General features: G+C 37.5%; 1 protein-coding gene across 1 annotated transcript in view; it reads right to left on the bottom strand.

The window, feature by feature from the left end:
* LOC107737851 (thyrotropin-releasing hormone-degrading ectoenzyme-like) overlaps positions 1-15,071 on the bottom strand; it is a 55,327-nt gene that overhangs the window by 18,441 nt on the left and 21,815 nt on the right. Inside the window, exons 5-7 of the mRNA XM_016549477.1 lie at positions 11,193-11,258; positions 7,727-7,914; positions 1,483-1,571 (exon numbers count right to left, since the gene is read on the bottom strand). Coding sequence (XP_016404963.1) covers positions 1,483-1,571; positions 7,727-7,914; positions 11,193-11,258 — 343 coding nt within the window. The remainder of the gene's footprint in view (positions 1-1,482; positions 1,572-7,726; positions 7,915-11,192; positions 11,259-15,071) is intronic.

The following is a 15,071-nucleotide window of genomic DNA, read 5'->3' on the forward strand; positions in this document are numbered from 1 at the left end:
TAATGCACAACATCTGTAATCTAATGTGTTTGCCACGTTCTCATCTTGTAATATTCCAGCCAGAGCTTGTGCTTTTTCATGGATAACAAATGCACTGGTTAAGTGCTTTCGAGCGCTCGTGGACTCGATGTGTTTGAAGTGTATCGTGATCCAGGGAGCATCCAAGCGTCAGCGGGCAGATTGCAAGAGTCAGGTGGTGAGTTAATGCATATAAATAGGGTCTCTATGTTACAGTCTCTGTTTCTCTGTCTCAGCTGCTGTGGATCTGCATTGTAGCCCTTATGAGGGCTGTTTTTAAAGGAAGGTGAGCTGAAAATGGAGGCTGTTAAAAGGTCTCACAATCAGAGGAACTCTGAGCTCTGAGTCACACGGATCACTTGCAGACCAAATTCAATTCCGGCTCTTGGAATTTGACTCGCTGTGGCTCCATCCGAAGAAAATCCACCTCGTTCTCCCAATGGAGAGGAAAGGAATGGAACAGAATTGAATTTAATGATGGTGGACGTGGAGCTGCTGCATGAATGTGTGACTCAGAGATGAATAGTATGTTGAATGTGTTGTAAAAGGACATTAACATTAAAGCACTCTCAAGAGCTGATTTAGTTCAATTTAATGAGGAAATCCAATTCAATTTGTACTTTTATCTGTTTTTTTAGGTGTCGCTGGTTGATATGACAGCAGTTGTGGACTTCATAAGTCAATACTTTGACACTCAATTACCTGTTCAGATCTAAAAATGTACTTAAGAGAATTCAATACATATATACAATGACTTAATTAAATATTTTTTTTTCCATTTATTCTTACTAATTAAAATCTTTATTTTTAATTTTTTTAGGGATGTTAAAAATGCCTGGGAGTACTGACAATATAATGGAAGAAAAGCCATATTAAAACAATGTAGTTTGGCATAATCTTTTTTTTCTCTCTCTCTACTCATTTATCTTGTTTAATACTACAACTACTACTACTAATAATAATAGTAATATTAATAACAATAATAAAACGTATTATTATTCATAATAATGATAAATAATATATAATTATTATTAATAATAATATTATCATTATATGATTATTATTATTATTAGTATTATAATTATTGTGTTGTTGTTGTTGCTGTTTGTTTGTTTTTGTCTGGCAAACCAAAGCCATAAGTCAAAATCAGGAAATTATATCATGGGGATTCTCATTATTGTTTGTCAGCATCATTAATTCACTTCAATATTGTGATCTTTTTACCCTCGTATGACAAGGCAAAATTAGGTCATGACTGACAATTTATCATGCAGTGCGACTTACATGGCGTGATACATGAATAATTCATGACATTTGTAAAAAACTACTTTTTACCTTGAAAAATATATTTTTAAACATTTTGGAAAACAAAAAGGATTAAGATGTGTACACTTATGTTTATTCATTGTGTTATTACTTTTTATCTGCTGGTTACAATGAAAACACATTTAGCATAATTGGTACCTGTTTTATTGGAGACCCAGATGATGGTCTCTGTTGATATGTGACTGGAGTTTCCCACTGCGAGCGTCAGCGGTATTTGCCACTGGAAGCTGAAATGAGACAAAGAGAGAAATAGCAGCTGAAACGCTTCTATTTGATCTCAGGGTTTAAATGTCACTGCCGCAGATACATACTGTATGACGTGCATAATCTCACACATATGGACTCCCACGACTAGTGCCTGATAAGAAATAACAGAACAACACATAATGGTGTTTTCATTCTTAATCATGAAAATATGTTAATGAATGTCTTTTAAATGACATATCGCATCATATTAAAGTTAAAATGTTTAAAACAATACATCTTTCTTGTTTTCAGTTTGCATTAGCAAGGTAACAGGACTGGAGTTTCCCACTGCGAGCGTCAGCGGTATTTGCCACTGGAAGCTGAAATGAGACAAAGAGAGAAATAGCAGCTGAAACGCTTCTATTTGATCTCAGGGTTTAAATGTCACTGCCGCAGATACATACTGTATGACGTGCATAATCTCACACATATGGACTCCCACGACTTAATGGGATTGTGGGATATATTTGTGCGATTTTCCTCTCTGTCTCGGCACCAGCAGGCAAAGTGACAAAGTCAGAAATATCAGATGATTGTGAAGCTGAAAGAAAGCCTAGCAGTGTCAAAGCTCAAAGAAATCAGCGTTCATTCTTTCCCAGAGTGCTTTGTTATCTCTCTTTCACACACACACACAGCTGTGTATCACCCGTCACCCGATCACTGTCATGTTCTGTGTCGCCACCTCATTTTGATGTCGATTCATCTGTGAGTGTGTGCTTTCATGTGTTAGTGTGTGTATGAACATCCCTAGGTATGAGTGCACATCCAGTAAAAGCCTGTCTGACAGCTGCCACAATGGATGGCCGCCCCTCTTTCAGCTGTCAGAATGGCTGACACACCGGTGGACGTGGTCTGCTGTCTGCCAGCGTAAATTACCCCAGACGACAAGAGCACAGCAGAGCCGACAAACAGCAATAAATACTGTAACATTAACAGATCTAATGCAAGACAGAATCATTTGAACAAGCTCCAAACAACATATCGTAACTTTACTTTAACAATTTTCCCCCTTCCTCAACAAAGCTATTTCATTGACTGAGAAAAGTTTTTATAGGTAGAGAACAACAGGGATAAAGGCGCACCAGGGTAAGAATATGTACGTATATAAACACATAACAATGTACTTATTGAATAAAAGTAAACTGAAGTATTTTATGTATCAAAATAAACATAATATGGAACCATATTTGTTGAAGTGATTGTAATAAACAAGTATTAACTTTGATATTATGCAAAACATATTACTTTAGTTACAGTATTTGTATCAGTAATACTGGGGGCCTTTTGTCCCATAAAAAACAAACTACTTTATGATTTATTTTCCCATGAAATGTATCATTAAATAAAAAGCTGCAATCAAACAATATGGCAGCAGTGAAAAGCACATCTCCCTTAAGGTGTGGCATTAGCCCCATTTTACTCTCTTCAGTGCCTGATAAGAAATAACAGAACAACACATAATGGTGTTTTCATTCTTAATCATGAAAATATGTTAATGAATGTCTTTTAAATGACATATCGCATCATATTAAAGTTAAAATGTTTAAAACAATACATCTTTCTTGTTTTCAGTTTGCATTAGCAAGTTAACAGTTTAGCTTACTCTCTTGGCTTACCACTAAATGCCTTCGGTTAGCAACCTTGCTTACTTAGCATACTGCTAACTGCTAAAGTAAGCTTTGTTCATTAGCTAGAACAAGACATTGTGATAAGCAATGTTTTATCTTAAGGCAACATGCTAAAAAATACCCAGAACACCTTAGCAAACACATAACAGCACCCTGTCAACCTGCACAGCAGCCTAGCATCGTAGCAGTGAACTTTACACAGGCACGCACCACATTTTCTTCATAAAATGTCAAACTTTATCATCTAATATGAGAAGAGCAGCCTGGATTATTTAGTGACATCAGTCTCGGCTGTGGGGAATGGATCGGATCATTAGGGATTTGTGTCAGTTGGAAAACTGACAGGAATGGACAAAATCCTTTCAGGCTGCTGGTGACTCACCTCAAATCATTCATAAGATGATTTGCATTATTTAATGTGTCTTAATTATGCCTGAATAAGCCGAAATGAGGATTCTGTGTAAAGTGACTGAAACTAGATAATAAAACAATGATAGCAACTTTTAATTTCAGCAGAAACAGCTGTAAACAGCAGACTGAAAGATTACAGTATATCACAGAGGAAACTATAGCACAGTCAGGAAGATATTATGCATAAGATGAAGCAATATGATCCTGCTGGGAAACAGTATTTAAACGCGCATGTTTGTAAGGCACTATAGAGAGAGATTCTGTGCTAGACGAGCGCTGATAACAATACTTATGAATTCCAGTGATAATAGAAGCATCTGTGTGTGTTCAGATGAAACCACACACTGATACATTTACATGAAACTCTGTTCATCAGTGGGATTGAACTATTTGCAATTCCTAAGCCCTCAACATTTTATCACCACTGCAAAAGAGTAACAGCTGCGATGTGTCTACATTTAAAATTCACTGTGATTAACCAGCATCCTCTCTCTCTTTTCTTCATTGGTTGTGAGGTCTCAGTTCCACTGTCTCTCATTGCGGGTGTGATAATATCTAAGGCTCTCTTTAGGGACGGCTGGCTTTTGCAGTCTATAATGAGTCACTGGGGGCTTTTGTGGCTCAACATGTGCGATAGATCCTCACAACGCTTTTATCCAACACCAGCTGCACAGAAGAGAGGAAAAAACACAAGTGTCTTCATTTGAAACCTTCCATGGATTCATACATGCTGGAGTTTGTGTTGAACTTGAGCTGTTGTACTTATTTCCAGTATGTTGTGTAGACTTGCTTTAGACTTTCAGTCAATCATCCAGCAATGGTTTGAAACCACTGAGACCATGAACTGAACAAAAGAAGATGAAGATGTTCTGCTGGATGAGTTAGAGAAGAAAGACTGGGGTTTGTTGGATATTGAGGAAATCTATTGACCCTGCAGAGAGCAACATGCAGCTAAACAAAGAGGTGGTGGTGGATTTCTGCAACGCCAGGGATTCATTCAAATGTAAAGCGTGGAGGTGGTGAAGTCTAATAATTATTTGGGAATGTACTTGAACTGACACATGTACACCTCATATTATTAAAGTGATCCAATCACAAGTGATCAGACTTGAATATAGGTATAAAAATGGGATCTAATTTCATCACATTGCATTTGTAGCAAAAGTGCTAACATGTCTTGAAGCAATCTGAAATCAGTTTTTTCCTTGTTGTTTTTCAATGTACTCTAAAGAAAATTGGCCATTCATTACTTTAAACATTGCTGCTGTCTGTTTATCCCTGCTATGAAAGACAGTCTAGATCTACAGATTTTTCTACTTTATTCATGTTCCCAGTGGCGTTCAAACTGATGCATGTTCACAGTTAGTTTCATTGCATTTCAGATGTGTGTGTTTTGCACTGTCAAGACACATTCCAATGATGTCACTTGAATACATTACCGCACTGCATAATGTTTCCAACTCTAAACCGTTTAAGCATACTGTGAGTGTATATATACTACTGTATATCTGTTTTGTGTGCTCTTTATTATTGCAGTCATACCAAATTTCTCCTCAAGGATCACTGAAGCATCTAACTTGAGCAAGAAAATTTTCTTCACTGTAACACTAGTATGTGACATTTTTATTGCCAGAATCTTAATGATATTCTTTCACTGTGGGTATCTGATCATCACCATGTGACCCTGAACCTCCAGTCACAAGTTAATTTGACACAGTTACACACCAGCCTCAAGCAGACCTACACATACCTGCAAAATAAGACTCTATAAGGCTCAGATCCACCTGTAAAATAATTCACAGGAGTAACTGCACGTCCTCATTACAGTCAAGCAGGATGCAATATGAAAATTTATTTGTGCCTTCAAGTCCTAAGTTGTTTATATTCTCTACAACATCACCTCAGCATAAAACCTCCCTGTTGAAAAAAACAGCATATGCTGGTTAGGTATGTTTTGACGCTGGGATGCTGGTTTATGCTGGTCCTTTGCTGGTTTAAAAAGTGTTGGACTTGAAAATTGTTTATGCGCGAGTGCACTTGCTAATTGAAGACAGATTGTATAAAATGGATTAAAAAAAATAAATTTATTAACGAGCTGCAGTTTTATTACAACACGCGCTGGCACAGATGCAGTATATTAACGCCATGGGTCATCAATAAAGTGCAGATTGGTCCTCAATTTGTGTTTCCAACACACTTTTTCACAGCGCGCATCACGCGCTCAAACTCATCAAAAGCCAACAAGTTCCACAAGCAACAATGACTTATCCAAGTGACTGCTGCAGAACGCACGCGAGAGAGAGACGAGGCAGCGCAGATCGCGCGTCTCATAAGTGAGTGGGAATTTACCGAACGTGGCACTTGCGGGAGTTAACACTACGCAATAACGTGGTACTTGCATGAGTTAACACTGTACGCAATACCCGCAACCTCACACCAAATTTCAGGCCGTGTAGATAGGCAAGCATAGTCTATATACAAATCATTTAGTAAGTAGAAATCCGAAATTTACCTTAAGTTAGAGGAAGATGCGACTGAATTGATGCTTGAAGAATGCACTTCCAGCAGCCATGATAAAACAGTTGGCGGTTAAGTTTTCTATGCACAATCTGATTTGACGAAAGTCACGAGACCGATTACTATCTCTCTATCCAATCACGTTGATGGATAAAAATAAAATTAAAATAAGCATGTAACGACCACAAACGGAGGAAAATAGCGGAGTAAAAGTACCGATACATCACTTAAAATGTACTCAAGTAAAAGTAAAAGTACACAATTTTTAAACTACTCAAAAAAGTACAATTACTGATAAAAACTACTTAATTACTGTAACGTGAGTATTTGTAATTCGTTACTTCACACCCCTGCGTAAAGCAAGGAGCCATTGATTATCTGCAGATGCTAAATCAGATGATGACAGAAATGCTGCTATAGCCTCACTAGTTTTATTATTCGCTCCTATTTCTAAGTAATATATTACATTTTAACCACCTTTAGTCAAAAAATATTGCAAACAGATTACATGCTACGAGCTCAGGAGCTCATGTTCTCAAATTGCAGGTGTTTAGCACTGATATTGTTCTCAACTTAAGAAAGTCTGTCACTATCTAAATGGCAATACTGCCTAACAACACACTCCACACACTCAAACAGTATAGCATTAAAATTCAATTCTTGACTCAATTCTTGTGCTGCTAACAGTGTCTGATCCAAAACAAAAGGAGGATTTCTAAAACGGATCAGAGGCAGTATTGAATTATTCATCTCACTCTAACGAAGAATTAAACTAATCTATCTGCCAGTGACACATGCAGTTTTCCGTGACGACACAGACGAGTGCCAAACAGCATGTGGCGGTGACGGGTTAGCATGGGTCGCTAATAATAAATGAAATGCTCAGTTAATAGCAGCTTGATAGCTTGTGTGTGTGAACATGTTGTGAAATATGATTCATAGAAAGAGAATTGTGTTATTCCTTACTGTCCTGCTAAAAACATCTTGAACCTGCCTAAGATAGTTTGCTGGTTTTAGCTGAATGGCCAGTGAAAACCAGCAAACCATTTTAGGCTGGTTAAAGCTGTTTTTCTTAGCAGGAGCAATAAAGGCAGACATCAAAAAGTATGCTAAGCAGTAAACTGTTCACATCCCTCAGATAAGCGAGGAAATCCTTTGGGTCTTCATGCTGTTTTGGGGCGCTAGGCTAGTCTTTAGCTGTCTAGCTGTGCTTATAATCTCCAGATGGTCTATTCTTCTGTATTTCTTCCAAAATAACTTAATATTTAATCTCATTTTTAATCAAAATAGTTTCTTCTTCTCATCAGCTGCAAAACTGCTAGGATCTTTTTTCAGTCTGAGCTTGATCTGATCACAGGAAACTATCAGTGAATTCTGGGAGGAGAATCACTGACTGTGGGCTTTTTGCATTATTCAGCATTGCAGTGTTTGGCAAACGTACAGGCCTCTGCTCCATATATTATTGTGGATTTTCTGCAACGATGTATCAGCTCATGGAGAATCAATGTCAAGTGGTCAGTTGACTGATGGTGTTTCATTTTCATGTAACAACCTGTCATGATTGACATATGCCAGACTACCTTTTGTTGAACAGCTCAGGATTCTGGATCTTGGCGTCGGTGTCATAGACGAAGTGCTCTTGTGAGATGGTGACACTGTTGTCAAGACTGTCGTTCTTGCTGATGGTGACGACAGGGTAACCCATCTGCAGCGTCCAGCGGTCCATGACCTGCGTGATGTTGATGTCCTTTCCCTCCCTCTGCATGGCCTTTGACACAAAATATATAGATCAAAATACATCATACATATACAGATTGCCAGAGTAAAAGGTGCCGAGCAAATAGATAGTGTCTGAAAGTGTAAGTGGATTGAGTTTTGTTGGTTTATATTAGTTATGTTGGTTATGGTGGGTGGTGTAAAAGCTTGAAAATAATGTACTACTTAAATTAAACCTGATGCTAAACCTAAGTGATAGTGCAAACGTTAAAAACAGATTTGTTGAAGCAGCCATGCGATTTTAGCTTGCTTCTACAAGTCTTTAATTAGAGCATTTGTATTTGTGTTTCACAAGACACATCACAACTGCAGCGCTGTACCAGGTGAGCTACCGAGCAAGTTTACTATGAAAGAAAAGTGGCACATATGGAGCTGGTTATGTGATACAAATGTGAAAGTGTATTAGCTTACAGATCATGCACTATGGTAAAAGTGTTTTAAGGTCATAACATAATATTGTGTAAGACTTTGTTATTTGATAACCCGCCCCTAATCATAATTTTGTGTGAGAAGGAATAAAAACCACTAGCGTTCATTTCAGTTGGAAACTGCAGTGAATTGTATGTATGAAGTTTTACAAAAATGTAGGTAGAGGTACGATTTTCCAATGAGCATAGGGTGAAATAAGAACTCATTCAGGACTTTTAATTAAAAACTCTTAGTGAATAGAAAGGTGATTAAACTTCACCGTTCTCTTAAACCGTATACGCAGAAACATCACAGGGCAATTTCCATTCATCTAATCTCTCTATACAAGAGCAACGCTTGTAAAAGAGCAGAATTAGATTTATAAGTCTGATTTCTTCAGAGGAAGCTGCTCCTCCTATTTTAAAGAAGTAAAACATAAAATTGGATCTCACGGCTCATTAATGTGAAAAGCTTGTAATGTGACTGAGTTTTGTCTCTGAAGGAAATATACTGCCTACACGGTTCCTCCTTATTCTTTGAAAATGCTACTATAAATGGTTCAGCACGGTGGACAACTGGCAGTTTTCTGTATGAATTGTTTTCAAAAGCTATCTGTATGTTTGAGGAACATTTTAATGTTTTATGGAGTTTCATCTACTTTTCAATGCAGTATCCATTTTAAAAAGAATGGTAGAGTATGTGACTGAAAAAAACATTGGAAACACATTTATAAAGTATTCAAAATATAATTAAATAATGTTTAGCATCTTTGTTAGCATGCATGTAAAGTCAGTATTTTGAGATTTCCTTTCAGTCTTAATGTAGCTGTCTGTAGACAGTGAGTCATTGGCTTCACAGATATTTTCCATCATTTCATTTCACCGCATTTTAAAGAGGTGCAGCATTTCATGTTTACTAGGGTCAATCGGTAGTTTCTTTAAAAATTGATTGTAAACCGGTGGAGATTTACAATGTTTCTGCAGCAGCACAGAGTCAGTGTGTTGTGGAGACCTGTGGGATTGGAAGGGGAATGTGGTGGCAGAAACAAAAGTGCTCTGTCAGGCTCTCTTGAATTCTGCAAACATCAACTTGACTAGATTATTCGAGCATGTGCAACTCCCCTTCTCCAGTGTGACTGGGAAACTCTTACTTATAACAGATGATTCTGACCATTATGAGTATTATAATCTGAGACTAACCAAACTTGCATGAGATGACTCGGCTATTATGGAAAATGCTGAATGAGACCAGACGACTTCTCACAGCTGTCAATGACTCATGGTTTGTTTACCGTGTGAATAAAGAAGAGGCTCTGCAGAGGCTGATGACGGCAGCTGATGTTCCTACATTATGAATCATTTTCTTTAGGACAGCTTTCAGGAAGCTACTGTACCTTTGCCCTGGCAGATATAATTAAAGGAAGTGAAGGCCGGTCCGGCGATGGGTCGTGAGCTTGACAAAGGGCTTTGTGGGCGCTAAGCACTGCCAGATTATTGCAGCAAATTGGATTTCATGAATAGCTAATGAACACAGCGCATATCAGTATTCATTAGATGATGGGCTGTCATGGACTGTTAATGTAGCTAAATTCATCAGTGCCTGACAAACACGACCACTGAGAGAATACGGAGGTCCAGGTCTGGCCCTTTCACATAAATTCACCTTTAAGTCCGTTCTGTTTTGAAAGAGAAAATGAAGAAGCGGCTCCCATCAGCCGGCATTTGGGAGAGTGATGTGAATGACAAAACGCTTCATACGACGCTGAGAGCTGCTAAATGTCCTGCTGTTCCATTACAAACTATAATAACTTTGAGATTACACTTGAAAGTAATCTCATTAAAGTCATGACACTTTGTAAGATGAGCGAGAGGGGACTTGCTGAGAGTCCTCTGGTTTTAAAAGCACATCTCTGTGCTTTGAGCTGATGACTTGAACCCAATGCTTAACTTCACTGTGATCATAGCTGTTGGCTACGACCGTTTACTTCACCGGTGCTAGCAGTTCCTTAAATAAGGAATTTTGTATTAGCATTGCAGCATTTGTTGTTTCGGTAACTAAACTGGGAAATTATGGGAAATGAACACAGTTGCTAAACCCTCTACGCTACTACAAAAAGACAGAGAAACTGCATCAGTAGATCACAGGGGGAAAAAAGTGTTTCTGTCAGGAGGGGTGCACTCGTGCCAAACCTAATAAGAACTGTATTTTTGAGGCCCGAGTGAAGCATCTAAATAGGTCAACTTTCCTTCAGCAGAAGATTTTTCTTGGGTTATTCTTGGCTACACCTGAGCCGAAGGGCAGATGCTCATGTTTAATCTGAGAGACTCATCAGGCTTGTCAGCAATTATGTAACACTTCACTAATTGGGTCTGATAATATTCAACTAATGTATAAGTTAATTAAAATCACCAGAATCAGTAGCAGCAAGTCTTTATTATCAGTATCTGTGAACATTTGCATTTAGCAAGTTTCAGTAATCAGATTTCTGGATCAATATTTGACCTGCATTTGCAGAAATCGTTTCCATTCTAAGTGAAACCTCAAGTGTAAAAGCGAGACTATCAGACACAACCCAGCCTCCATATCAAACTCTTTCCCATGTGGCATTTCCATAAAACCCTTATGCGTTGATGTGAGTAGGTGGTGTATTGGCATAAATCTGATGATGTGCAGTTATATAATGGCCTCTGACCTATATGCAGCGCGTGATTCTCTGAACACCTGCCTGCAGGAGATGCACTGGGTAAATTAAAGTAGGTTGAACACAAACAATTTCACTCGCCGCTCAACACTGACTGACCCCAGTGCTGATTCCTGCTCGTGGATGGAGGTCTCACACCCAGAAGATGCGTAAAGTCTCACCTCGGAGAATTTGTTCCACAAGTCATCTCTCGCCGCGTTCCCGTACATGTGCGTCATCAAGTAATCCTGCAAACAGACAGAGACGGAGATCAATATTGGAAGAGAAATAAACTGGACTTGGACGGAAACGGTGAATTTGGGAAACCAAATAAGCCCAAACAATAACATTACTAATCCTCTCAATTCAAGCTGAACGTATGCAAATTAGCAGCAGATGTTTGGGTGTGATTGGCTGTCAGTTCAAGGAGGACCATAAGGAGGCCAATTAGAGGCTGATTATGTTGTTCGAGTCGATGCTGCATCAGCATGTCACTGAATGAGTAACTTACAAATCAGCAACATGATTTCTTTCAAGACATAAAAGATGGTCAATTGTTCACATTAAAATAAACACCTTAAGTTTTGAAAAAATAACAGAAAAAAAAAACAATTTATTCAGTGAGTAAAAACTTCAATACTCTTACAAAAAAGTACTATAATAGTATATACTAATCATATTAATGATTAGGGGCGCCGCTATGGTTTGTGGGCCCCCTGAACAGCATATTTACTCGGGGCCCCCCTCGGTAGAAATCTACTGACTGCAGTAGTTGTATTTACATGTGGTAATTCAGTTTCAATCTCATGTTAATCTTGAGTACCTATTGAGTAGTATTGCATCCTTCATATCTCTGAAGAGTCTTTAGTTTTATAAAATTTATAAAAGAAAGATACAGCTGTACAACTTCTCTCCGAAAACTCGAAAAACTCGAAAAAAAAAAAAAGAAAAAAAAAACTTTCCGAAACTAATACGAACCCTGAAGGAGCGTATTTGGCACATAAATACTCTTGTCATACGTCCAACTCGTTTTTTGAGACTTTGGTCATGTTTAGCACAAGAATCCAGTTCTTCAGCAGGGTAAATAAGTCAGAATGCATGATATAGCATTAGACATCCTTTTTAATGTATTATATTACAAGTGCCTTGACGTCAACATGGACAAATCTGCATAGAAAAGTGGATGTAATATCTGTATTGTGGTGTATTATTGAAGCTAAGACAATGGTGGGTGTTCATTTCACTGCTAACAGACTTTAATCTGTTAAACGCCAAACGCTACATTATCAGTGCGTCTGTTCTGCCCTGCAGTCTCAGTGATACATGTGGTGGGCGACATGAAGAAGGAGTCTGATCCTGGAGAGCACATTTACATGCATCTGATAAGAACATCTGGTGGGAAGCCTCTTGGCTGCTGTATACGAGATTCCTCGATAACTCTTGAGTGACCGTGAGTGATAAACCACTCAACTGTAATCCGTTTCCTGTTGCTGGAGTCAAGAGAACATGCTGACAAAAAACTGCATGTTCCCTGCTAATACTGGTGCATGTCTTCTGTAGAACACAAATGGAGATATTTTGCAGAATGTCCAGGCTGCTCTTTTCAATACGCCAAAAACATAGCCTATATTAATGCATTTAAACTCTTCTTAAGTCATAAGCTATCTTTGTGTGATAAACCGACCAAAAAGGTCTGTTTTTTCAATTTTAAACAACAATACCAGTACTCAATACCATTATTGCAGACACACTTCACTGGCTCTTAAAGAGGGGTAGATTTTAAGTGAATAAAAAAAAAAAGGATTTGCAATTGCATGAGTGTGAGCAGATGATGGCAGGGTTTTCATTTTGGGATGAAATATTCCTTTAATAAGGTCATTATTTCAGCCTTTGCTTCATGAATCAAATCAAAACGGACACTTGTTGAAACGTGAACAGGCGTCATGCTGAGAGGTCTGAGCAAATTGCATTGGGATTCTGAAAACGTGACCCAGTCCAGCTGGCCTTCATCTCTCTACGTGCTCTGCTGAGCTCTCAGAGAGTCTGGGATTTGAGTCTGGGGCAGAACCAGATTCATGTTACCATCCTGATGAATCTGTTTTAAACCAGATCAATTCCTCTTCCTCTCTCTCTCTCTCTCTCCTCCATCAGAGTTAATGCCCTGAAGCGAAGTGACCATGTGGTCCAATCTCGCCTCTGATAGGGCCGTCACAGTGTGTTGTCATTAATTTGACACTGATGTGTTCTGCTGACTGCCAAAGCAAGATAGAAGGAGTAAAAATAAATCTAGTTGCCATATCAGTCCCAGTCAGTCAGTCAGATGCAAAAGAGTGATATACTGTATATATATATATATATTTTAGATTAACTCAAATTTAAATATAATATTTATGTTAAATATATAATAAATACACAATGAATATGTTTTCTCTTTTGAATTAAAGTTCATTTTTAATTATTATTATTATTATTATTATTTACAACTTTAATGAATTAAAAATTAAAATGCATTTTTTGTGGCTTAAAATAAAACATTTCAAAGTGGTGTAAGCATTCTGAAACTACCAACTAAATAAATAAATGCTAATAGACTGAAATCCTTCAGAAAAACCTTACTATTAATTTGTATTATTATTATCATTATGAATACTTGACACTGATTGATCAATTGCTGCATTTTGTGATTGTGTAAGGACATTTAATTCTATATTTGACCACTGTCCCTGCAATCCAGTCTCACTCAGTAGGTAGAAATTGCATACTGAATGTGATTGTTGCAGTATGAAATACCTTCTCTGCTCATTTGCATGGATTTGCATGGCAGCGAGGGACCACTCAGAGCCATTTTATGTTGGTGTTGACATTTTCCAGTCTGCTTGGCCTAAAATTGTGTATTTTAATGACTGTGTTGCTACCCACCACTGTTTAGTGACCAAAAGCTCTTACAGAAAGACAGGAAACAGACAATCCTATCAGCTGTCTACTGTTTACACATATTTTGTAACGTGATGCTCTAATAAGACTAAATAATACCACATACAAATATTGGGTAAAATAGTCAATTTTAATTCTGAGGACTTTTTTTTTTTTTTTTATTGATCATTTTAACTATTTAATGCAATTGTAATGATTGAGGTGAATCAGACACATGACTTGCTTCTTGCGTCAGACCAAGGCTGCATCTCATTTGCTAGTTTTACTTGATCTTAGTGCTGCGTTCGACACTATAGATCATGACATACTCATAGATCGATTACAAAACTATACAGGTATTCAAGGGCAGGCTTTGGTTTAGATCCTACCTGTCCGATCGCTACCATTTTGTTCATTTAAATGGGGAGTTAGTCTTTTGTCTTATTATTTGATACATTAAGTATCATTTGCACCTTTTACAAAGGTTTGTTTGAACTAAGTAACTGATGTTTCCTTCAGGCAGTAGATCTGCTGAATATCAAATTTTACCATAACTTCATGCTTTATTTCTTTTCTCTTTACTGCTTAAGCTTTAACACATTTTCCTATGCCAACTGTATGCGTGTCTGTGTGTGTGTGTGTGTGTATGTTAGACTAGTTGAAGTGTTTACGAAGTTAATAAAGTCTCACTTGTATTACACTTGAGGTTGTTCGTTGTTTGCTCATAACTGGAGTCCCTAATCATGCAGATTTTTGCTACATGCTCTGAGTAGTATTGTACAATAAGAAAGTTATTTTCCTTAAACAGAAAAGTAACGTTCTTAGAATTGACTGAGATGTCAAGTAAATACTTACAGCGGATCTAAATATTTATAATTAATCATAACTGGTTATGATTGATTATTCATATTTCCCCTTTGAGCTGATTCGCTACAAAAAAAAGATATATATATAATATACACACACACACAAACACACACACAGCAGTTCTTTTTGGTCATTGAATCTGATTGGCCGAGAGCCTTTTCCAGTGGTGTGATATTCTAGTGATAACAGAACTCTAACCTCCAAAAAACATATATAATTAATATTATTATTATTATTATTATTATTGGCCAAATTAATATTTTAATTAATATTAATAAAGA

The sequence above is a fragment of the Sinocyclocheilus rhinocerous genome, unplaced genomic scaffold (genome assembly GCF_001515625.1).
Source record: "Sinocyclocheilus rhinocerous isolate Xijiao unplaced genomic scaffold, SAMN03320098_v1.1 scaffold3086, whole genome shotgun sequence".
In the NCBI taxonomy this organism is placed as follows: domain Eukaryota; kingdom Metazoa; phylum Chordata; class Actinopteri; order Cypriniformes; family Cyprinidae; genus Sinocyclocheilus; species Sinocyclocheilus rhinocerous.